Source organism: Pseudonaja textilis, chromosome 1 (genome assembly GCF_049901715.1).
Source record: "Pseudonaja textilis isolate UNSWEBS1 chromosome 1, rPseTex1.2, whole genome shotgun sequence".
In the NCBI taxonomy this organism is placed as follows: domain Eukaryota; kingdom Metazoa; phylum Chordata; class Lepidosauria; order Squamata; family Elapidae; genus Pseudonaja; species Pseudonaja textilis.
In genome coordinates, this window is record NC_141990.1 from 164,414,400 (window position 1) to 164,440,812 (window position 26,413).

Consider the following 26,413-nt stretch of genomic DNA (forward strand, 5'->3'; position numbering starts at 1 on the left):
TAAGGGAGGAGGACGGGGCACTGCAGAAAGCAGACCAATGATCAAACTTGAAACATATAACCCAGGTCTATAACCAAGTATTTAGTATAACTGTGTTTTAAAAAGCCTTTGGTTTTTTTTTAAAGTATTTGTTTTAAAAAGCTGTGTCCTGCAAGGAAACTAGGAACTGGAATTCTTCAGGGAAAATTATCATTGTCAGAATTTTAACAAGCAGGCTTTCTCAGGATGAGGGCAGACTGAAGATGGCTCCACAAAGAGTGGAGCTAATGATTGTGGCTTAGAACAAGGAGCTGATAAATAGATCAACAAGTAAGATGGCCCACATTGTGTTCCATACAGCTGCTCCAAAGCAGTGTTCACTAGAGGATGGGGGAACGAGGAGATGAGAGAATTTGCTATTCTGCTCTAGCTGCTGTCAAATCTTCAAAGGACATTAAGTTTGCATTTCTTTTGCTAGCCATTGTTGGAAATTGCCTATTAATTACTTTTAAAAAGTTTGACACCTTTAAAATGACAACGCTGGAAATGCATTCAATCTTTAATATAACAAAATTAAACTATATATTTGTAAGATTTTCTGAAGGCTTGCCTTCCCACTCCATCACAAAGGGTTTTAAGAAGAGATTGGGCATCCATTCGTCTGACATGGTCAGAATCTCCTGCTTAGCAGGGGTTGGACTAGAAAACCTCCAAGGTCCCTTCCAACTCTGTAATTCTGTTGTAATTAAAAAAACAAAAACAAAAACAAAAAGCAGACAAGGGTTTGATTGTGGAAAAAACAAGGCAAGGATTTGGATTAAGGACTCAGTACATGCTGGAATATTTGATTTTGAATATTATGACTTTAAAATTAATTTTTTTAAAAATAAATGCATTTGTATGGGAAGAAAAATTTTCAGTATTGGAGACATATCAAGATAAGGAACTTATAATGGCAACTTATAATATTTGTTAATTAATGTCATTATTTTAGGGCCCAGCTTGGACTTTTTGCTTGGACCTGAATTGGAAAAGATGTCACTTATTCGATTCACCTATAGTTGAGAATTAAGCTGTGGGATGAAGAGTTTTATACCAATTAATTAAGAGGAGGTAAAGAGATTGTGAGTTTGTTTATATTTGTTGCAATATGAGTGAGAATTGCTTAGATTTTATTTTATTTTCTCTTTCTAAACTTATTTTTCCCTGCTTTTTTCATCTTTTATGCTTTTTTCCTACTTTTCTTTTTCACTTTCATTATCTTTTACTTCTGTACTTAAAACTTTTAATTAAAAACAAGGAGGAAACACCACCAGATAAACAATCAGGGAAGAAACTCTACCTTGATCAAGAAACAATTAAGAAGGAACACACACACACACACACACACACACACCAAGACTGCTACTATATAGGAATAACCAACAAATTCCACTCTCCCTGGGATGAAATGTCTAAAGAAAAACAATCACACTCAGAGAACACCAAAAACTCAATAGTTCAATCTTGAGCTACATATGTTTAAAGTCTAATGTAGCTCATATGTAGTTCAACTTTGAGCTACATATTATTCACGTCTAATGTAGTCAGGCCCAGGAATTTATTAGGAGGTGAAACTGATGGGCAGCTGCAGCAGTGATTGGTCCCTTACTCTGTATCATGAATAGTGATGGGTAAAACAGGCAAAATGCTTGGAATGACAAGAACACAAAAGGTTTCCACACCCAAGTATGACCCTGGAAATCAATGAAGTAATCTATTTTTCTATATCGGTATTTCAGAAATGGAGCTTTTCTCCTTCCCTTGACTGCAAAAGCATGGGACAACAGAAAAGGAAAACCAGTCAATGTGGAATTATTTGCAGGGAATGTAACCTCTGCATATACATGTTTATCCATCCATCCATGGTTTTTCCCCAAAAATTCTGGGATAGGCATGTTCATTAGATGTATATTTTGACTGTGATATGTAATGCAATCTAATGTCCTTTTGTTTTGTTAGGTATTATATGGGTTTTAATTATACATTATCCAGAATCAATTTGAATAGGCACAATATTATACCTTGAAATTATAAACAGATATAAATAAATATACTAGGAACTGAATTTATATTCTTGGAAACGTGATCCCACAAATGATATGTCCTTTCTCTTATTTTCTCTGTGCATCTGCTTATGCACCTATCTCCAAGTCAGAGAGAGAAAGAGAAATTATAATATCACAGCAGCTGATCTGCGATTCTCAGTGTTTTCTTTCAAGTTTCAATTTTTGTAACTTGAATAACTGATAGACAAAAGTAAAAAAAGGCATTCTTTTGCCTTTCTTCTTCCTGCCAAATTTGCTCCTCAGAGGTTCATGTAGATTTACTCAATCAGTTCTGATGATTCACACACTTTAGAATAAGCAATTATGATAATGAATTTGGGGCAAATATTGTTGGTCTCCTTGTGTCAAGGAGACAAGGTATAACTACTTTCCTCAAGAGGAATCTTATTTAAAAGACAGCTTGTCAGGTTATGTCAGGGCCCATTACAGTAATGGGAGGTGTAAAATAACAACAGTCCTCACTTTGTCTTTTTTGGCATTGATCACTATAATTGAATAGATTTTGGGTCAGAAAAGTATTCATTTTTATTTTAATACTTTTAAAAAATATATATTGTTGTTAATGTTTAAATATGGGGAAATCCTTGATATATGTCACTTATCAATCAAATGTCAAATAGATTTCTAAACCTAAAGGGGGGAAGTAATATTATCAAATGTTACAAAATGTCATATAATCTATGCCACAGAAAAATATATTGAGTGATTTATTGACAAGTAGATAAAACTGACTTTTCAAAAATGGATAAGTTGCATATCCCTTGACTATAATATTAAATATCAAAATATTGTTATTTTCCCATTTTTCAGAATTATTATTTTACCATCAATCCAAATCTTATACAACCATGACTCCTCAAAAAAGAGTAAGATTCCAAAGTTTGGGGGCATAATTTAACATGGTACTGATATTTACAAAAGATACTTAAAAAAAAAAAAACTGAAATCACATATCAGATGGGATCAAAAAGTAGAAAAAAGTATCTAGAATCCTTATGAGACCATTTTCATTTTAAGAGCAGTGGTGGCACAATGATTAGAATGCAGTATTGCAGGCTAACTCTGCCCACAGCCTGGAGTTCAGCCCTGACTCAACTCCAGGTTAACTCAGCCTTCCATCCTTCCAAGTTCAATAAAACGAGGACTCAAGATTGTTGGGGGCAATATGCTGATATTGTAAACTACTCAGAGACTGCTGTAACACTATCATTTCAAACCGGAAGTAGTTTCTCAATTTTTTTCCATATCCTCCCCTTCCCCCCTTGAATGCACAGAGTAGACTTTGTCAGCAAGTAATCTGTACATCTGCCTGTACAATAGTGTGCACGTGGAAGGACAAAAGAAGACACAAGACTGCTTTTCACCCATAACTGTAGAAATGGTTCTTTCATATAACATGCTAAACTTCTGCACCTAACTCCTATTGCAAAGATTTCCATGGATATTAATATGCAAGGCTATCCTTCATTATCCTGAAAGCTTTCTATTTCTCAAGTCTATGGAAAAATGTTTTGGTTTGTAACCTGCCAATAGAGTTACATGTTTTCATAGGTAGTAAAGGATGAATAAGAATCACAGCATGTCTCAAATATTTATTGAGAAGGGGAGCAAAAATCATTCCTAGGATCTCACATCTTAATCAGCTATTATTGAGTCAGTGTTTATATTCTTAACTTGAGTACACTGTAATATAACTCTTGTATAATAATTAAATTTTTGATTGCAGCTCAGGACTGAATAATTTGGAACCAATTTTAGCTGATAGAAGAGATGCTGGATTAGCATCCCCTATTGAAAATAAATTATCATCTCAATTATCATTAACAATATCTCAATTTCAGCTAACAAATAATCTCAGTAATGAATAAAAGCATGAGTTTATTTTTGTTTATTCCCTTTTTTTAAAGTTCATATTTAAAAGAAGGTACCTAGGGGCTCAGGAATAGCTCAGCAAATAACACTCCAGATGGCAATATGATTGAAGACTTATGTTCTTATTGGAAAACATGGAAAATCTTTTGTTTATGTATTTCAGATATGTGCAGGTGAATACAGTTGTGCATGAGCCTAGGACATTTATAAGATTGATATATCATCCCCAAATAATTATATTATCATATCATTTGGATATAATTGAATCATTTGTCCTGCTTTTCCCATGTTTGATGTAATAAATGAGAAAGGTGAAGTGACAAATATATATCAATTGATCCTATGCCATCAAGTTGTCATTGACTCTTAGTAACAACATGGGTAGATTTTCTCCTTAAGATAAATAAACATGCTTCTGCTTTTACTTAGTCCCTGTTATTTTCCAAATATGTAAAACAGCAAAAACACACTCATAGCAATCATAGCAGCTTTGTCGTCTCTGTTTCCACAAAACTAAAATTATTTCCATTGAATGGGACCCTTTATACAGAAGCAAGAATATCAGCAAGGACCTTCTGATGAATCATACGTTATTCTCTTATTTGCAGATATAGAATTGATTTTTTTTCAAAGCAGTGTGACACCCAATTGGAAAAGCAATTATTTATTGATGATCCTTTGATCTTCCTTTCATTCTACTGTTTTCATCTTGCAAAGTCTGAATCTGGGGTTTTCTTTCCAATTTTTGTACCTTTACAAACTTCATACTGAAGGGTTTTTTTCAGTATATGGAGTTGTATATAGAAATAAAGGTTTTATTTTAAAAATCCTTCTATTTTCCAAAGTAGTTCTATAGTATCTTGAACTGGAATTGTTTGGTTCTGTTTGGCTCCTACGATTGAAAATACTATGCTCTAATCCTTAAATTTCTTTATGTAATCAGAATTTTAAAGTTAATTAATACATTAATAAAAATTCCCAGGGGCATCCCTTCCTTTTAAATAGAGCCGTGGTGGTGCGGTGGTTAGAATCCAGTATTGCAGCTGATTCATTGCTCACTGCCAGCAGTTAAGTCCTCACCAGGCTCAAGGTTGACTCAGCTTTCCATCCTTCCGAGGTCAGTAAAATGAGGATTCAGATTGCTGGGGGCAATATGCTGACTCTGTAAACTACTTAGAAAGTGCTGTAAAGCATTATGAAGCAGTATATAAGTCTGAATACTGTTGTTAGTGCTATTAGTTATTTCAAAAACTGACAAAAACATACTAAAGTGTTATTGGACTGCTATGGATTCCTCTCTCTCCCTCTCTCTCAACTGTAGAGTTATAACTTATGTTGCACCAAAAATATAAAAGAGAATATATCACCATAATAAGAGGCAATGCATTTATACATGACAATTTATCATAAACATAGTCATTTGGAAATAATTTCTATAATTTATAATTTAACAAGATTTCTTCCTTTTACATATGCATATATTGTTCCATGTGATTGTGTAAATGGTGTGTTGCATTTTAGATTTGGTCATTTGATCTTGGACAGTAAATAAATAATTAAAAAAAACATATTCTCAAGTCCACTCTTTGAGGGGACAGGCCCAGTTGAACCCACCAGCGTCCTGTCCTCTATAAAGACGTTCTGTCTTCAAAGGAAATTGGGAGATGTTTCCCAGAACCTGTCTTTTACAGGTTTTAAACATAAAGCATACAGGGCAAAAGATACTGCATTCGTTTTTAAATTGTCCTTTTACACATCAGTATACCAGTCTCACAAAAATGTCTAGTAAAATTCTATTTAGAAAGAAAAAAATCTACTATATCCTACTCATGTTCTTTCTATCTATCTTTCTATCAATCTATGTATCTATATATCTATCTCTCTATATCTATCTCTATCCCTCTATCATCTCTCTATCTGTCTGTCTATCTCTCTATTTGTCTACTGACCTACCTATTTTAATAAGTCTGGGAATAATATCTTAATAAATACAGTTGTCACAGAAGCTGGAACTTAACTAATGCAAAATAATAGGAATTGTAGATCTGCTTTCGCAAAGATAATCTACTAATGCAAATATTAATTTCAGGAACTTCAAACAGAAGAGTTTAAACACTCCAAGACTGACTTACTATTAGAGAGATGATTGATTGACTAATTGATTGATTGATTTTATATAAAACATACACATACATACAATTAAAATTAAGTTAAAATAAATTAATAATGGGAGCAAGCAATGTCCCTATTCTATATCTTTTTTAGATCTGAAATAAAATATTAATCTTATTCATCTAAAAATGATTAAATTACTTTTCAGTGATATTAAGGTAGGAACTTTTCACTCCGTACTTGTACAGCAATACATATACAAAATCGCTCTGGAAAGCGGTATTTTAAAAGGCTGGTCACACTTATTTACCTGCAGATAGATTTTATGTCAGCTCAACCATCTCCCTGGACACAGAGTAAACATAGATCTAAAATGCATTTGCCAGATCAGCTATTTTTGCAGTTTTGAAACCAGGGCCCCTTTCTCAGGCAGAAGGAAAGTCCACCAGAAAACAACTCCTTTGCAGGTTTGTTTGAAGTAACCAGAAGGTAGGAAATAAAAATGATTTTTATCTATTGATTAAATCACTGACTTATATTTGACATTAAACTGTTATTAATGGTAGTGTTCAAAAATATTTTGGATTATATTCTCATCCTTAGCAGTGAATTTCTATCCACTGGCAGCTTTCTTTCTGCCTTTCTAGCTACATCAAAGGAACTTGAAAATATAATGTTTTATAGTGATCTTCCTTCTTCTGACAGACTATAGTTTCAGAAGTGGAAAATAGATATTAGTTCTCAATTTTTCTAACTGTGTTTGCATTTTTCCATTTCTTGGGAGGGGGGATCAACCCCTGCTTTATAAGATTCTTATTCTATACTTTATTTAAAATTACAATATACATTAAAAACAAAACACTGGTAAGTCCTTCCTCTTTTTTGTTTTCTTTATAACAGAATAAGAGGGTTGGAAGGGACCTTGGAGGTCTTCTAGTCCAACCTATTACTCAAGCAGGAGATCCTAAAGCATTTCAGACAAAAAAAAACCTGTCCAACTTCTTCTTTAAAACCTGATGGAGTACCCACAGTGATGGAGCACCCACAACCCACAAAATAATTCTCCAATTGTTGCAATTTATTTATAGCGGGAGAAATGGGCATTATTTCCATAATTGTGAGATATTTTAATGCTTCTGAGCATGGGTGGGATGCTACCGGTACTGCCCGGCTCTATAGAACTGGTAGCTCTGAAGAGCAGCAGACACCGGTTCTGTGTTTGCTGCTGTTTGGCCCACCTGCCCGCCCAGGCTTTTACCTGTCCTTTATTTCCTGCTTTTTCAACTTCAGCTGCTTTGTGCGGCACAGCTGAGGTTGAAAAAACAGGAAAAAAGAGGCTTTTCAAATGCTGTGCACCTTGCGCAGCACTGTTCAGCTGTCTGGGCAGCACAGCTTAAGGATTTTTTACATGCATGCGCAGCGTGTGTCTGGTGTGCATGCACATAAAGTGTGCATGCACGCGGAAAACATAATCACCGAATCAGTAGTAACACCAGTTGAATCCCACCACTGCTTCTGAGCTGAAAAAGGAATAGAATAGCTAAACTTCCAATTTGAGCTTCTTCAGCGACAGACCGAAACCTCGTCTCTGCGAGGCTTTGATCCGTGCTTGCCGCTGGAGTGCCCCGGGCCAGCTGGCTTCGGGGCTAAGCCAACCCGTAGAGGTGGTGAAGAGGGGGAGACTGCCTGAAGGGTTGAGGAGAGCCGCATCTCTCCTCCCCAGCTGGCCATTACTCCCTTTCCCGAAGGCAGTTGCAGTGGTGGTCAGAAATGGCCACCACAAAGAAGAACTTGACCAGAAAAGAATGTGCAGGAGGAAGATAAGAGGAGAAAGTTTTGGTTGACCGGGTCAAACAGCAAAAGCAACAAATAAGGTACCCTGGAATTGAAACTATTAAAAAACAATAACATTGTTCCCTAAGAAGATTTTTAAGTTGCGAAGGAGAGAGAAAAGGGAAAAGATTTGGGTTTTTTTCTCCTTTTCCTATAAGAGACTTAAGTAAGAAATTGGAAAAAAATCCACTTTGACATCAATAGGCATTTAATGCTGAAAATAAAAAGTCAAAGGGATAATAAAGATTTCTGGATAATTAAAAGCTTTTGAAAACAGGAAAGGAGAGAGGAAGAATAAAAGGGCAGGATCTGGAAGGGAGGAGACTGCCTGGAATTAAAAAAGAACTTATAGCAAAATCTCACCAAGACTTCCAAAAGATACATTCTAACTGAAATATCACAACAAAAACCCCAGGAAGAGAAAGTCGAAAAAGAAATAAGAAGATATAACTCAGGACTATCTGGATTACTTGATGATTTCTGGATTCTTGGTTGTTTTGAATGACTAAAATTAATCAGGTGGTTGTTTAAAACTGTTTAAAATGGCTCCACTTTTAGAAGAACTGAGAATGGAACTTAAAAAGTACAAAGAAGATGCACAAGAAGGGAGTGGTTCTTTTGGCTTCGTATTTCAGTTTTTAGGAATGGAGATTTGGAATTATGAGAAACAAGAAATGACTACAGAACAAGAAGATTGCGACAAAGAAGAAGCCATCTTTAATGAACAAGCAATCTTAGATGGGGAAAAAAAGGAAAGAGGGGAAAGAGAATGGAAAGTTTAAGATTGGGAAAAACAACTCCCCCCCCCCCAAAAAAAAAATAGAGTGAAAAATAAGTATAAAATCAGAAAGCAACAGAAGAGGGAAATGCAGAAGAGAGAATTAGAAGTAGATAGACAAGGGGGTAAAAAGGGGAGGGGGAAGATGAGAGGGAAGAAAGAAAGGAAAAAAAGTCATAAAGGACAGAAACAAAATACAGAGAAACAGGGCCTATTTAGAGATAATGGGTGAAAATTTAATGGAAAATGTACCTCTGCAAAGGTACATAAGATAGTATGGTTATGTTAGAAACAGAAATAATTTTAGAAAATATGAAACAATGTATGATTAAAATGTCTGATAAAGTAGCTATCATAATTCAGTGGAATGTTTGTCAATAAATAAATGTAATAAAAGGTATATTTAATGATTTATAAAACATATGTGAAGAGAAATAAGGGAAAAATTAATTATGGAGATTATATGTGTTTTTAAGGAAGTATGATATCTAATTGAAAAGATGTGTTAAAGATGTTAAGATTTTAATTATTATTAATGATAGAACTGAACTGGAATGGAATGAGGGTTTATAATTATATATATTTACAATCTTTTCTTTTTAAAGAATATAGTGAGTATTATAAGAATGTACCAGGCAGAATTCAATTGGAAGTTATGTATTATGTATTATATTGAAGGTCATAAACTTAAGGTATATATTGGTAGTTTAAATAAGAGTTGAATGGATGTAATTAAAAGATATAAGGGTGTCATACTCCAATTAGTAACTACAGGAGAAAACTTGTTTAATGAGAAAAGATAACATGAAATTGAAACAGAACAGACAAAAGTATAAATATAATGATTTGAATTGAGATGAGATAATCAAATTAAAATCGAGAAAATCAAAAGAGGAGAAAAACTATATAGAAAATGTAAAATAGTATAAGATATGGAATAGAATACAAAAAGGAGCATGAAATTGAGTTTTCTGTCTGTATAAAGAAGTTCAACCTGGGACCGTGCTATTTTCAAAAAAGACGTTTTACTTGTATTTTGTATGTGTGAAAACCCAAATAAAACTTTATTTTTTTTAAAAAGGAATAGAATAGCTCCTTTTAAAACTTTTCTAGCCTTTTAAAAAAACATCTTGTAGATATAGAATCATAGAATGACAGAGTTGGAAGGGACCTTGAAGGTCTTCTAGTCCAACCCCCCTTGTTTAAGCAAGAGACCCTATACTATTCTGGACAAATGGTTGTCCAATCTCTTCTTAAAAACTTCTGGTGATGGAGTACCCACACGTTCTGGAGGCAGACCTTCCACTGATTAGTTGTTCTCACCGATAGGAAATTTCTCCTTAGTCCTAGATTGGATCTTTCTTTCTTAAGTTTCCATCTATTATTTCTTGTCCTACCCTCAGAGTAGGTCAACCCCCTCTTCTCTGTGACAGCCCTTCATGTACTGGAAGACTTCTATCATGTCCTTTCTACAGTAGTCTTTCAATACTTCTAATCTCTGAAAAGACTGCACAATTTATTCAAAAATTAAAAAACCAAAGGGACATTTTTGGCATGCCCTCATAGAAAGAACAAGTTCCTTTCTTCTAAAGCATGCAACTATAAGGGCCTAAGACTTCAGATTTACAAACTGCTATAGAAATGTCAGCTACAAGGAACTTATATAGTACAACAAAGTATTTTAACAAGAATTACAATAGTCCAAAGCTTCCCTCCTTTAAACCTATGAGAACAGCTAAACCCTGGCTACCTGATCATCAGTCTGATTTACATGATATATTAACAGAAGCAGAAGAAGAGATGAATTAATTGCTAATAGCTCTAATTAAAACAAGAACACCCTTTCCTCTTTTGCTTTTATTTTTTTTTAATCTGAATTAAGTAAATTAGGATCCTCTAATTGACAAGTAGTGTAAAATCTGTTCTTTTGTTGATAAAGGAGGAATAATGTCATTTCATCCAAAGGTAAACCCAGTCATAAAAGAATGAAGACAAATTAGTAGTAGGGAAATTATTGAAGTCCTGAAACTCTGGAAAACTATTTGTTCAGCAGAAACATATTATTATGGTGGGTCATATAGACAGCCAAATGTCTAGACAGGATTTGGCATTTTTATCCAATCAATGAATACTTCACAAGGACCTGGGATAGGCAGATGCTCCAAGCAAATCTGCCTTTTGCAATTGACTCATGATGACTGTCAATGCCAATGGTGTTCAAATGGTGCTCTAATTGTTTTGGGATTATTATTCAGAATCAGCTGGAGGATTTCTCCCGTATCGTTGCTATGATTGTTTACTTTTGGGTCAACCAAGTGTAAGTTCTAAGTGCCCCATGCAAAAGTTAGTTTATAAATGAGAAAATAAGGAAAAATGAGAATATGAATATTGCATTATTAATCCTCCAGAAATATAAAATTGGCCAACCCATTGTGACTTCTTTTCCCTGATAATCTTTTGCACATAGTCATCAACTTCTCTGTCTAGCTAGTACCTTTTTCTCATTGAGCAATTCTCCTAGCACACACACACCCCAATTGTTTCCTCTCCTCACATAACAAGATATAGAATAGAGTTGGGCAAACCTTTGAAAAAGCAATCCCACGCTGAAGTCAATTTGGGAATAGAAACAGAAACCCACTTTAATGCAGTGAATCAATCAGAATTCTGCAAACTGCTTTATTAAAATCCTGCATGACTGGAACCAGTTCAATCTCAATAAAGAGAGGGAGGGAAACAAAACTACTAACGCCACTTTCTTCCTGCCAGCCTTCCCCTCTGTTGCCCAGCCATTGCTCTGTGTATCTCATTGCATCTCTCTGCCTCTGATGCTTCTGCTAACTGAATCACTACTAGAAATAATCCTAGCAGCATAACTATGGCACAAAAAATTATAGCACACTTGAACATTGATCAGTATTGACAAAATCACCATCAAGTCAATTGCAAAAGGCAATGTTACTTGAAAGAGCTTACATCTTGTGATGACATCTTTAACACCATCAAACAATGACATTTGCCTATCTCAGGTCCACACAACAAGTAGATAAAATGCCAAATCCAATCTAAGACTGTGCAATCAATTATAATAGTTCTTATCAGTGAGAATGAAAAAAGATAAGTCAAATATTTTTGAAAGCCAAAACAGAACCTCTTAAAGCCAGCTTTAAAAGGAAGAATTCTCAGAAATCATGTCTGTAAAGGAGGTCTAAGGAATAGAGACAATAGGCAGCATCTATCCCTAGCTATGCTGGTAGTTTTAGGAAAGAAGAATTCAGACTTTCCCAACACTAGAAAACTCTTTAAAATAAGGGAAGTGTGTGGACTTTGAGTAAAATATCATTTTGCAGGAGATTCAGACAGAATATTGGAGTGATTTCTTCACTATAAGGGTTGACTAAGCAAAGGAATTGTCTCCCAATTACAGTCACCCAGATGGATTCGCAATTGGCTGGCAAACCGTACAATGAGTAGTCCTTAATGGGTCTAAGTCTACATGGAGGGAAGTAAGCAGTGGGATGCCACAAGATTCCATCTTAGGCCCAGTACTCTTCAATATCTTCATTAACGACTTAGATGAGGGAATAGAAGGGGAACTTACCAAATTTGCAGATGATACTAAGCTGGCAGGAATAGCTAACACCCAAGAAGATAGGTTCAAGATCCAGATGGATCTTGACAGACTAGAACACTGGGCCATATCTAACAAAATGAAAGTCAATGTAGAGAAAAGTAAGTCCTACACTTAGGCAAGAAAAACCAAAAGTACACATATAGACTGGGTGAAACCAGGCTCAATAGCAGTAACTGTGAAAGGGATCTTGGAGTCTTAGTGGACAACCAGCTAAATATGAGCCAGCAGTGTGCAGCAGCCACCAAAAAAGCTAATGCAATCCTAAATACAATCAAGATCAAGTGAGGTACTAATAACACTCCATAAACCCTTTGCCAGATCTGTGTATCTGCCATTCTCCGATGGAAGGGGGGGGTTGGATTTGATACATTTAATTCTTTTATTTTAACTATTACCATCTGGCAGACGGTACAGAATAATAAAAACAAGGACAAACAGGCTGAAAAACAGTTTCTATCCCAGGGCAGTAGCTCTGTTGAATTCTACTGCATAATGCAGTGTTGGTGTGGTGTCAGGGTTTTCAATTCAATGTGTGGAGTGTGAAAGATGTGTGTTTGTGTTTATTTTCATGGTCATGATGTGCACTGAAGATGGTGTGTGGTTTCGTTGTACGAGGTGCAATGACAATAAAGAAAACTAAAATAAAATAAATAAACTTTACCTCTCTATGTAACTTAAATACCCAATTTCTTACCCCGTCTTTTGTATAACCTTTTACACGATTTATAACCATTGCCTGGCACCCCAGATGCCTGGAAAATTCTCACCTCTTGGGAAAATGCAAAGGGAGAAGGGGCCATGTGGATTGCAGCACCATAAGGTAGCCCTGAGAAACTTTCCTTATCTACTTTCTCAGAGAAGCTGGTATAATAACATCTTCACACCTGCGAATTGGTGGAATCTATATCAGACTGTTGGGAGGGGTTTCTAAACCTAACCCTTTATCCTAGTTGAATGCCCTGAGGGACCTCAGCTCCTGCTTTTAATTTTGACTGCTTTTACCCCTTTTCAATAAAAGATTCCTTTTGAAATATAAAGTTTTTAAGAGTCTATACTTATTTTTTGAAAGGGGAAGAGGCTGGTCCTTAAGCCTTAGTAAGACCACACCTAGAATACTGCATCCAGTTCGGTCACTGCACTATAAAAAAAGATGGTGAGAAAAAGTGCAGAGAAGAGCAACCAGGATGATTAGGGGGCTGGAGACTAAAACATATGAAGAACGGTTATAAGAACTAGGCATGGCTAGTCTAGACTAGTGAAGAGAAGGACCAGGGGAGACATGGTAGCAATGTTCCAATATTTTAGGGGCTGCTACAGAAAGGAAGGGGTTATTTTCTAATGTATCTGTAGACCAGAAAAGAATAATGGATCGAAACTGAACAAGGAGAGATTTAACCTGGAAATGAGAAACTTTTTTTTTCAAATAAGCTTTTTATTTTTCAATATAAAAATATGTAAACATACATATTTTGTGGGCATTGCATTGACTGGGTCAAATCGTTTTTAAGCAACAGTAACATTAATAATACATATAAGTATGTGTAATTCTAATCTTCCAACTTCCACAATTTCAACAAAGCTAATGTCTTTTCATAATCCATTTCTCATTTTCCCATTAGTTCATTTAAACATAAATTTATTTAATAAATACATTTATTTGCGCCTTCTATTTATAATCCCTAAATACCATTACTTAATATTTTTAAGAAGTATTCATATTTTCACCATAACTTCAAAATTCCAATTGTGTAAGGTTAATAATAATGCTAAATATTAACAATATTTAATCAATCCCAGAAGTGTATCTCAAAATCCCACACAATTTCTAGTCCTTCATATTTTAAATTCATAATATACTTTAACCACTATTAATAATACAGTTTAATTATCTAATCCTGAATTCCCATCTACTGTCTTTACCTACTTGGATTATATTATTAAATTATATTTTCTATACTACTCTTTTTCCTGTACATATTTTCCCATTTTATTGGAATATTTTCGAAATGAGAAATTTTCTGACAGTGAGAGCAATCAACCAATGGAACAGCTTGCCTTCGGAAGTTGTGGGAGTGCCATCACTTGAGACTTTCAAGAAGAGATTGGACTGCCATTTGTCAGAAATGGTGTAGGGTCTCCTGCTTGGGTGGGGGGGGTTGGACTAGATGACATACAAGGTCCCTTCCAACTCTTATTATCTGTAATCAGTCATGAACTCCCAGCTCACTGGTGATTTTCAAACAGGAGCTGGATGAAAAATTCTAGAGATGATTTAAACTTATATTTCTTCTTTAAACAATCTTCTAATTCTAACTTCCCAATTCATACTTTCTTGATTCTATGTCCAGAATGACTTAAATACACATTAATCACAAATACACAGGTATATTTCAGTTGTGCCCAGGTGGAATCCATCATCTCCCAGGAAAAGCCATTTATTAAAGAGGGAACAGAAGATGGAGCTTTTGTTCTCTTTCTTTGCCTCTTTCAAATTATTTCACATATTTATCCTTTTTATATTTTAATCTCAGAGAGGAAACATTATCAACTATTCTAAACATATATTTCTCCTATTCCTAAATGCATACACACACACACACACACACACTCTCAGGAGGAAGAAAAATCACTTAGTCTACATGTTACCTCTTTGTTTTCTTCTGAATATATAGCAGTTATACCAAACGTTTATCTCTAAAATAGAAATTCACAATGTATCATTATCGCTCTATTTCCACAATAGTTGCATGAAATACAAAGGATAATTTTGTTCCAAAAATATGGCCAGGAGGTAATAAAATTTTCTTCTTAGTGGAATACATGTATGGAGTCATAGAATGAAAGTTATATTTGTATGGCAGTCAAGTGATCCATACAAAACCTATGACTTTGTATATTTTGATAAGCCTCTAGAGTATAATTGCCTTACAAAATAAATTAGGGAATAAGAGTAGATTTGGTCCAGAAGATACAGATACAAACTGACCATCTGAGATTAGCCAATTTTCTGTGAACTATAAACCCATAACTGAACAAGCGTCTATAGCACAGGCCAAGCATGCATAATATATGTAATATTCATTTTCTTCTTACTGTAATTCCATTATATTTAATCTCTTCATTATCTTTATCTGCCTAACAAATCAAGTTGCCAAAATTAAAAAAGAATTATATGTTCCAGGTTTCTAAGACATTTCTAACATAATCATAACTCATGATTATAAGCAAACATAAATAATGATAAACAGAAAGAACGTTGCATATAACAGAGATGCAGATCAAGCAATAAGGAAATTGCCATTGCGTCTCTAGTCACATTTCAACATTGCAAAAAGATCTAAAAGAAAGATTGTGTTATAATAAGTTATTTTTATGTTGAAAACAGTTCTCCAGGGAACATACCGGTAGTACAAAATGAAATTAGGAAGGTGAGATTGGAATGGTGAATGAAATCAGCAGGACACTAGGGTAGCACAAAAATGCCATTCATTAATTTCATTAACTTTCTTTGGCAATAATTTAAATTTAAAAGTGCTATCCAAGGTTACATATGGGAATCTCTCCTAAACTGAAATCATATTTGCTTTACATTTCAGTAACTGCTCTAATGCAGACACCTTATTAAAATATTTTTCCCTTCATGCTATTATCTCCTCATAAGCCATGGTGGATAGAGGATAGTGAGTGCATGTCTCTAAGGATCACTATGGCTTAAACCAAATGAATGGGCTGTTGTCAGATTCTCCTCCAAGATTTTTTTTTTTTTTGCAAAGCAGCAACAGAAGGAAAGACAGAAATTAATCCTGAATACAATCTAAGATAGTTTGCCAAACTATAGTCAAAAGAAGAATATCTCCATACTGCCCTCTTTTCTTTTCCTTCTTTCCTTCCTTCCTTCCTTCCTTCCCTCTGATTATTGTAAATCCTGATAATTTCAGTCATAATGCTGCTTTTTATTCTCTTGCCTCTTCTCTCTTCTATTGCACCATGCAGCTGAGAATAGGGATGGCTGAGAAATTCATTGCATGAAGATTTTTATACATATGATTTTTGTACTTTCTGATATGGAGGAGATTACAAAACAGAGTGCATGTTGAAATACATCAATTCCAGAATTTTGCAATATAATTTGAAGCCAACAGTATGGACAAAATATTATAAGAAAATGTCCATATATGGATAAATGCATACAAAATTAGCATACAGAAGTGTTTGTGAATATTTATGTGGGCTTTTGCTGCTAGCATTAACAAAGGACATGTGAGTAACAAAATGAGAAGTTTTTCAAAACTGTGAAACTGTGAAAGCAATTGAACATTTTATAGGAGCATTAATGTCTAATAAAATTGTGCTATAGAATTTAAGCAGCAGCAATAGAGGAGAGGGTCAAAAGGGCTGACCAAAATCATCAAGCTGGTTGTCTACTCCACTAACTATAGCTTGCTCCTTCCTAGTTTGGTGCATGCACTTGTACTTTATTCATTGTTCATTCATTTTCTCACATCTGGTGCCAGTGCAGAAAATAATATTAGTATTATTTTTCCTTAAAATATATCTTATAGACTAGTACAATGGAAAAGGCATTACTAAAAACAGCTCAAATTGCTTTTGGTTCATTTATGGGTCCAAGTATGTACAAAGGCTAACTATAATCAATCACTGTGTCCATCAAAAGACATGGAACTTATCAAAAATATGGGTAATTGGATGCATATGGCTATTTCCTTTTAAGTGAAATCGGAAAGAGAGTGTAACAAAACATGGAAGTTAAAGGGAAAATTACCTGAGATATGTGTGCATGGTAAGTTATCTATCTAACTATTCTTCCATAGTTGCTTAAGCTTAGCTAAAGCTCCAGCTGACTTTCTGAGTAAAATGAAAACTACTCAATTAAAATTGTACAGATTGTCAAAGGAACAGAACAAAGATTAGATGAAAAGCCTTTTTTCATAACAGTAATTCAAACCTTCTGCCAAATTCCTTCCTGACCGTGGAATGCATTATTTGATAGAATGTGAGTTTCTGGCGCCCTCATGTGGCTGCCAAAATTTATTGGGATCTCTAGGTTAAGAAAAATGCCCTAAATATACAGGCAATAATTCAATAAAGACCCTCTTTTGGCCCCGTAAAATACAAGAAAGGAAAAGGGAAGGGAAGATGGACCACAATAACAGAGCAGAACACTGACTGACAGTCTTAATCTTTGGTTTACCATTCCCCATTGTATTGTATTTTGTGCATTCATGCTCAAGAAGAAAAATACTATTTTCTATCTAAATACACTTTCAATTTTAGCTGTCCCAAAAGAGAAGGTTTGGCAAGATGATTAAGATATCAGACTAGGGGCTCATCTAGACAGCTTCTCTGGCCTAGATTAGAGTGGTCACAGGATGGGCAGGATGATAAAAACAGGCCATCATGTCACACACATATGATGGGGAAAGGGCAGCATGATCCTGCTTTCAAGATTTTGATAAAAACCACAAGATGCTGCAGAACTCATGTCCATGTCAATATAATGATGTTTCCCATCACAAAAAGTAGAGAATTTTCCATATCACATGGAGGAGGAACTTGAAGGTTGTCAGTTATCTGCAGGCCCATTGTAGGATTACTTCCTCCTATATGCCTTCTATTTCCATGGCTATGTCTTTTTCTGGCTGCTAGAAAGACCAGAACTCTCCTGTAACCATAGATGTTTTCCTGGGGTCAGGAGAATATCAAACTCATGAAATACTTTCTATAAACCTGCCTCTCCTATTGGTCACTGCTGCAAAGCTCCATTTCTTGGGCCCCTGGGCAAAGCTGCAGCTACTGTCAGCATAGCAAGGAGCAAAGAAAGGGGAAGCAGTTTTTTGCCTTCTCTGACACTTGTCTCTCCTCCCTGGTCCCTATCCTCCACCCTGGCCACAATGGATCCTTTACATTCCCTGTTCCTTTCTCATTTGCCACATCTTATCTCTGTCACGAATGGCTCATGAACTAACGCTTACTAGGCTAATCCAATTTTCTAGATTACCATACTACACTGAATCATTAATTAATTAATTAATTAACATTATGGTCTGGGTTTGTCAACACAGTAAGCTAAAATGCAAACAACTAATTGAATGTTATGTGAAGTCAATTTATGCAGTTTACAAGCCTTCATCAAGCCTTTTATCTTACATCTTTAGCCCATCTGGTTTTGATATATGATTGAAAAATTAAGACTTTAATGGTTGGGAATGAAGGTACATGAAAGAGGTCGCATATTCTTACCTGAATTTTCAATCTTCTCCAGACTCCAGTGAGGCAAGGAATGACTAGAATTTCCACATTGTTAGTGGACTAGATTAGAACATGGCTCCAGCGCTTTTAGCACCATGCTATATATCAATGGGTGGATATTATATTTTGGAAAAATATTCAACTGTTTTTTTAAACCAATTTTTGTTGTTTCTTAGTCATCTTATATAATATACTGTAGAAGAAAGAAAGAAAGAAAGAAAGAAAGAAAGAAAGAAAGAAAGAAAGAAAGAAAGAAAGAAAGAAAGAAAGAAAGAAAGAAAGAAAGAAAGAAAGAAAGAAAGAAAGAAAGAAAGCCAGTTTGGTATAGTGGCAAAAAGGCAAAAAGCTAGGAACAGCTGGGTGACTCTTAGTCCTTTGTAGGACTAAGCCACTTCTGAAAATGCTGCCAGGAAAACTGCATGGATTTGTCTAAGCAGTCAGCAGAAATAAAGGGAGACTTGAAGGCACCACATAAAATGATAGATTGAACTATTACTATAACTAAGACTTGAAATTCTGGAGACCACAAATACAATACACATTGTAAATCTCTCTCAATTAATGAATTCATCTTTCTTGGAAGTGCCAAAACTGCCCTCTCACTTGTCCTGCCTTTTGGATTCAGTCCGACACAACCACTAAAGAAGGAGTCAAGGGAAGTGAAGGACAGGATGCTATGGGTCAACAGTGGACCCTAACTGGAACATACACCTTGATAAATGCCTGGCCATACTGATATCCATTCATACTCATTTTAAAGAAGATAAAGACATTTATGTTTCCATTATTGGGTACATAAATATGGAAGAGAATCAGGATGGAAACTAAATCAAGAATGAAAACTGAATCCCAAATAGTGTGTAGAGAAGGCATGGAGTAATCTAAATGAGAGGATTGCTATAAGAGGAGAGCCTGAAGCAGCAATTCAATCAGCCCACTCAGCAATAACCATGTGTTTATGGTTGCATTCCCATGACCATTAAAAAAAAAAGTTAACCATTTTTAAAGGGGGGGGGGATATGCTGAAATTTTTGCTCACCAGCACTTTCACAGAAGCAATTATCTGACATTAGAATAATACAACATAACATACTCAGCTGTCTTTAAAAGGAAGTTTAATAGACTTACCTATCAAGAGCTTTTAAGTTCTTCTCCATGTTCATGATATTACGCATTTTAAAGATGAACCATTTATCAATGTCTGTAAGTCTATGGATATCATCTACAGGGAAGTTTTCATTCAAGGCCTATCAGAAAGGGATGTTGATTAGTCAGGGCTTCATGACTTATTCCTAAACACTGCATTGAATAAAAATATTTAGTAGTTATTTCTATCTCAAATCTATTCTGAAATTTAGCTCTTTTTAAATCTAACTTTCGGCAATAGTTTATAAATATTGATTACTTTTTAATTATAGTCTATATCATCGATTAATTTAATTTAACTGGTTTAATTCTGGCTTTATTTCACTTTTTCTATTAAACAAATCTTCATGCTTAATATTCCCTCCAATTTCCTTTAAAATGTCATACTCTTTATCCTAATTCCAGATGTTATAAATTGTGTTCAAAAGTTTTATTTGTGTTCAAAAACTCATTTCAAAAACTCATTTCAAAGTTTTATACAAACTGGCCTATATATTGTAATTGCAGCCCAGCATAGTGTTCATATTGTATTGTATTATTATTTTTAAGCTCTAGTTGGAATCATGTAAGGAATAAAAATTAGTTAAATAGATTCAAAGACTTCATATTGCTTTCAGAACAAAATGTTGAATTGTTTTCCTGTGCCTTAGTTTGAAAATTTGTAAGTTCCATGAAGCCTTAAGAATCAGCTTTATAAAAACCAATCCAACCTATGATTATTGTTATGGATCTGGCTGAAAAGTAGAGAAACAATGTTAACCTTCAGCAATTTGCTTACATGATCAATGGAAAACTCCCTATCTCAATTGAATGGGCATGAAAATTCAGTTCAAACCAGCTTAAATTAGAATTAGCTTTCTTCCGCAAAACTGATCTTCAAATACACAATGTCTATAGCTTTCAAATTGAGTTCTAGGGAACCTGGTGGTTCCTTATAAAAAGATCGATTGCAAAAGACCAACTTTGTTGGACAGTTTGTTCACTATTTAAAGAATCCTATATAAAGTGCAACTTATGCAGACTAAAATAAATGTTTTAGCAACACTGAGGGTCAACATATCTGATTATGGCCCAGCTGCACCCATATGGCATGATTCTGTGATGGTGATTCAATATGTTGGCATATTTGTCAAGGTGGGAAATATTCCTTGAGAGAAACAAATGTGATGATCATGATATTATATTTTCAAGGAGACCCTACTGAAACATTACTATCTGAAATATTACTATCTGATAGGCACTACAGCAACAGCATTTTCAAGGAGACCCTACTGAAACATTATTATCTGATAGGCACTACAGCAACACCATTCTTCCCAATCAGCCAAGTATGTAAACAACCTATTGACATCATTCTCTTCTTTCTCATGAAATCTTGTACGACCAGTGAAGCAATTGGTTCCTTTCAACTGAGAAAATACATGCATCTGTACAAAGCATCTTTTGGCCGAATGAATAAAGGAATCAAGGGGAGAGAATAATTCCCAAAATTATATAAATACCTACCTAAATTATATAAAGTTGCTTACTTATAAGTTTTTGAATTAGATTTTAAGATACCAACAAATCTGTAAACAATATTTTCCAGGAAAATAGGACCTTGGACCAGCTGAGGCACAGAAAGATAGTCACCTATTAAAACCTATACAGAAATATGACTTAATTATTCAGACCTTTTGCCCACTAAGGAATAAGTATTAGCTAATTTTCTTCATAGCAAACTAATTTTCTTTGTGCAGAGATTTGAGCATCCATTCATATAAATCTCTACATCAAGCTTAAAGCTATATACCCCAGAAGTATAATTAACATCTAAGTCCTGCAGCAGTAATTTTGGCAGCTTAAGAAACAATCAGCATCATCCAATACATAGCATGTGGTAATGAATCATGTAATTTGAATGTGACTTTGCAATTATTTACTCCTATCTCTATTTTACCTCTATTTAAATATAGGAAAGCAACATAACAGTATAAAGTTTGTAACTACATTTTTTTCAAAGCAGGGTGTCAAGACTCCTTTTCCATCTCAAAATGTTAGATTTTGAGAAAAGTGAGAGTTAAAGGATTTTTGACGAGCCTAGCAAACAGACTTAATGTGGCATTGCACCAACAGGAATAAATAATTCATTCTTTAAGTGTCATAACAATTGTTGAAGATTTCTGACCAGCAAGTTCCAGCCGTCTAGATGAAGTAAAAAAGCTGAAACGTCAAAACAGAAAAGAATATAATACATATTTGAATAATTCCATATTCTGGAAGAATCAGTGTCTATTCTTTTAGGTTGATGCTATAAACAGACTGTATAATGGGTTAGGGGAATTGGAAAAGTAGTGTATTTCAGAGAAAGAAAATTAACAACATGCTTGTTCTTCCTGCTTCTTAATTATTAAGGATTTAATATAAAGGCTGCCACCCAGACTACCTATGTTCTTGATCATCACAAAAATATTTGAGAATACAGGAGATTTATATACCATGAGATAATTTCAACAAAGGCCTTGTTTGGCATGAATAGTTTGATCGATTAAAACAAGAATTCAGCCACATTGAAAATGTTCTAAATGAATATTACATTATCTTTGTTTAAAAAAACATGGAAAGTGCTGATCTTTATCTTGCAGCTATCTATCAGTTTCATCTATTAGTTAGAGACAAGATGAAAATTCAACTGCTTCTCACATTACCTTGGCCACTGCATACATTCGTGTACTGGAGGCTTCAGATAGTTCGCTTCTGAGATCCACCTCAGTAGACCAGTCTTTATTCATTGGCAAGCATGATGTGAAGCCATCAATGGATGGGTGGCACATTCTTAAAGCCTTCTGGAAGCTCTCTTCAAAGGTCCGTCCAATAGCCATAACCTAGAATAAAGAAAGTATTAACATGGTCATGCATAGATTCTTGTTTCAAATTTCTCAAGAAAAAAAATTCAAGTAGCCACCTAAAAAATAAATTAGGAGAAGCAGCATAAGATAGAGTGACTTTGTAAGGGCCAGCCTCTCCACTCTTCAAAAAATAAGTACAGACTTTTGAAATAGATTTTGTATTTCAAAAGGAATCTTTTATTGAAGAGAAGTAAAAGCAAGCCAAAATTCAAAGTAGGATCTGAGGTCCCTCAGGGCATGCAACTAGGATAAAGGGAATTGGAAACCCCTCCCAACAGTTGGATGTGGATTCCACCAATCCGCAGGTGTAAAGATGTTATTATACTAGCATCTCTGAGAAAGCAGATAAGGAAAGATTCCCAGGGCTATCTTCTGGTGCTGCAATCCACATGGCCCCTTCTCCCCTTGCATCTCCCCAAGAGGTGAGAATTTGCCAGGCAACATTTATTTATTTATTTATTTATTTATTTATTTATTTATTTATTTTGTCAAGCAATTATAAGATAACAGGTATAAGTATAAACATAGGTATGGATACATGAAATGGATACATATAAGAAAAATAAAAAAGAAATAATAGGACAGGGATGGTAGGCACATCGTTGCAGTGCCAGGCAATGGTTATAAATGGTGTAAAAGGTTATACAACAGACAATGTAAGAAATAGAATATTTAGGATACATAGAGAGGAAAATAATTAAATGTATCGAATCCAACCCCCACTCCCTTTCTTCCATTGAAGAATGGCAGATACACAGATCTGACAGACTTCCACGCAAAAACTCATGTCCTGAAGAAAGAACAGTATAAAATTTTGGAGATTTAACAGCTTTGATGTTACACCTAAAAATTGATTGACAAAATTAATATTATAAAATTAAACACTGTAGTAGCATAATTAGGGTTGGCACCATGGCAAACCAATCTCACCCATTTCTCACCCAAGGCAAATATTAGAAGGAAGAAGAGGTGGATTCTCTTAGGTCTTTGGTTCTCCCCTTAATTAAAACAAGGAAGGACTTTTAACCCTTTAGTAAATACTGTGTACAACACAATGGATTGGAGAGAGTTAACCAAAACCTGACAGATTTCTCTAGTGTTTATAGTACTTGCATGTTAAATTCCTGGATTAGAGTCTTTATAAAACTCAAAATTCTCCCATCCAGGTAAATGAGTTATGCAAATGGGCAATTGATATACTGTATATTTTAATCCCTGCCCTGTGCTCAAGAGCCTGGTTAAATTCAAAAGTTAACAGCAACCTCCTTCCGCACACACAATAGCCATATTAATAATATACAGTAACTCATCTCCCCACACAGCCATGTCGCATAGCAGCTGATAGTGGTTGGGTTCATACATCACACTATAATTTTTAAGTAAATGTTGTTGAATAAAGCATGGATTCATGATTAGGACTAGCTAAAATCCATAGTTTGGGAGTCAAATTATGGCTTTAATGCAATGTGTGAATTATGTAAGAATGTACTGCCACCAACATTATCACTCCAAATAGAAACAATACTAGGATCCTTAAAAATGAAATATATTGTCTCCTGTTCTTGTCTTCCATCTATCTAGTCACAAGAAAAGCCAAAGACGCATAATGCTGGAAGAAAGCAACTACACATTTTTCAATGATATTTCATGAATATAATCTAATCCAACCCACTCCTCAAAAAGGTTTTACTTAATATAGCATAGAACTGAATGACAACATTTCAAAGTCTGAAAATGTTTTAGTTTTGAAATTTGCAAAAGAAAATTACATCACTTTTTCAGAGTCAGGAAAAGATAGGAAGGTATTCTTAATTGTGTAGCTAATAGCCCACTGGTTATAAATGTGAAATTAATCCACAATGGAAGTTCAATTATTGCTTCTGCCTCCACCCTTTTCCAAAGAAGAAAATCACTTTCTATGAGGAGTTTATTTTAAAAGCTGCCAAAGGGGGTGGGGGGACATATTTGGAAATAAATGTTTTCCCCAAGTTCTGCACCTGATATAAACATGTGTCAGAATTTTGTCCTCCACAATTGGCAACTTGACTATGAACTTGATGGACATTGTTTTTTACACTGAACTAATATTTGATACTATTTGATACACTGCGAACTGATCTGAACTCAAAGTAAAAGAAAGATATAACTGGACCTGTACTGACTAGTGAAGATGCATCTCAATTAGGCATCTTGGCTCCTGCAAGCAACTGGTTCTGCCTCAGTGCAAGCAATGTCTGGAGATGAGACTTATCTGCCTGGATCACCTGCTTCTGTTTGGTGATATGGACTGTATTCAAGGTCACAGTAGCCCCTATTACAAATCAAAACAACCCAGTTTTGCTCTGATTATTGAAAACAAACATTGTTTCATTTTATATCAAAGGGCTGTTTCAATGAGGGCCCCTGTCAAGATTGAAAAATGCTTAAGGTTCACTATTATTGCTTTTCAACCTGCCAATGAACTGGGGGGGGGGGAGGGGGAGATGGAATGTGGAAGCTACAATCTTCAACCGTGAGAGCCAAAGACACTTCTGCAGGTGTCTGCCAAGATGTGGACTGTTATCAAAACAAAAGGCTGATTCCTAATTGGACAATGTGACCTGTTCCAATGGGAGGAGAGGATGAAACTCATTTTTAACTGTGCAGGGTTGCATGGGAAAATTTAGAATTGGTTTTGCTTTCTTCTGTGCCAGAACGATGTACTCAATAAAGACTTGCTTTGGGGATTTTAAAGCTCTCAAAAGAAGATGTCTGCTTTTATTGAGTCTGTTAGTCAGACAGTTGTCACACCCATTTAAACATCATAAACAAGTTTTGCATACCCTTTTTTGTAAGACAAATGTTCAGATATTATATTATTAGGCTCAATAAAGCCTTCCATAATGGCATTGTGTAAAGTTTTCTTTTCTCTATGAAGGTAGGAGGAAAGAAGATTTTTAAAAATACTTAAAGCTCTAAAGAAAGCCTTGAATGTCAATATAGTAGAGCCAAAGAATATGTTTTAAAATCATTCAGAAAAAAAGTCTGACAACAAGCAAATAAGTTATTAATTTGTATATTTTGCAAAACTGTTAGATAATTAGTGAATTAACTGCATGGTTTACCTATTATGTCACATTCCATTCTTCTTAAAACCTACAGATGAATGTACCAATATTACTCCAGAGAGTCCTAAATTAAAATTTTAAATGCCATGCTCTTTCTACTATGTTTTATTAGAAGAAAAGAGAAAAGTGGGAGTTTTAAAAATGCTGACAAGTGAAAATATTGAATTTTGATATTCCATTTAGTCATTAATATTCAAAGTGTTCCTTCTGCATAGGTCTTAAGAATCCAGAATAACAAGAGTTGGAAGGGACACTAAAAATCCTCTAATCCAAGCCACTCCTCAAAAAGGCGATCCTATACCATTCAAGATGTGGCAATTATATAAAAAAAGAAAATATTAAGAAAATCTGATACCGTACATGGGTTTACTAAAATCATCATACCTTGCCAACAAATAGAAAGTTGTCATCTCTAATACTTCCTAATATTGAAGAAAATTAACTAAAGATTTCTGTGACTACCATAACTTGAGAAACAACAACCACATTTGGTCCAAGTTTTTTGTTTGCACATTTGGCTGAAAATGGAAAGAATCTAATCCTAAGCAAGTGTTTATGACAATCTAAACACACAAAGTACTTTTATTTCATTTTTTCAAAATTATCCTTTCCATTTTTGACTTGTAAAATTCAGAAAAGAGATTCAATTAATATTCTCTGTAAGGATAGTACACTTCCCCAACAGT

At 34.8% G+C, this 26,413-nt stretch overlaps 1 protein-coding gene across 1 annotated transcript in view; it reads right to left on the bottom strand.

Moving 5' to 3' along the window:
- The window catches only part of CPS1 (carbamoyl-phosphate synthase 1), a 137,560-nt gene that overhangs the window by 59,283 nt on the left and 51,864 nt on the right, over window positions 1-26,413 (bottom strand). The window contains exons 19-20 of the mRNA XM_087923032.1: window positions 22,420-22,596; window positions 19,715-19,833 (exon numbers count right to left, since the gene is read on the bottom strand). Coding sequence (XP_087779158.1) covers window positions 19,715-19,833; window positions 22,420-22,596 — 296 coding nt within the window. The remainder of the gene's footprint in view (window positions 1-19,714; window positions 19,834-22,419; window positions 22,597-26,413) is intronic.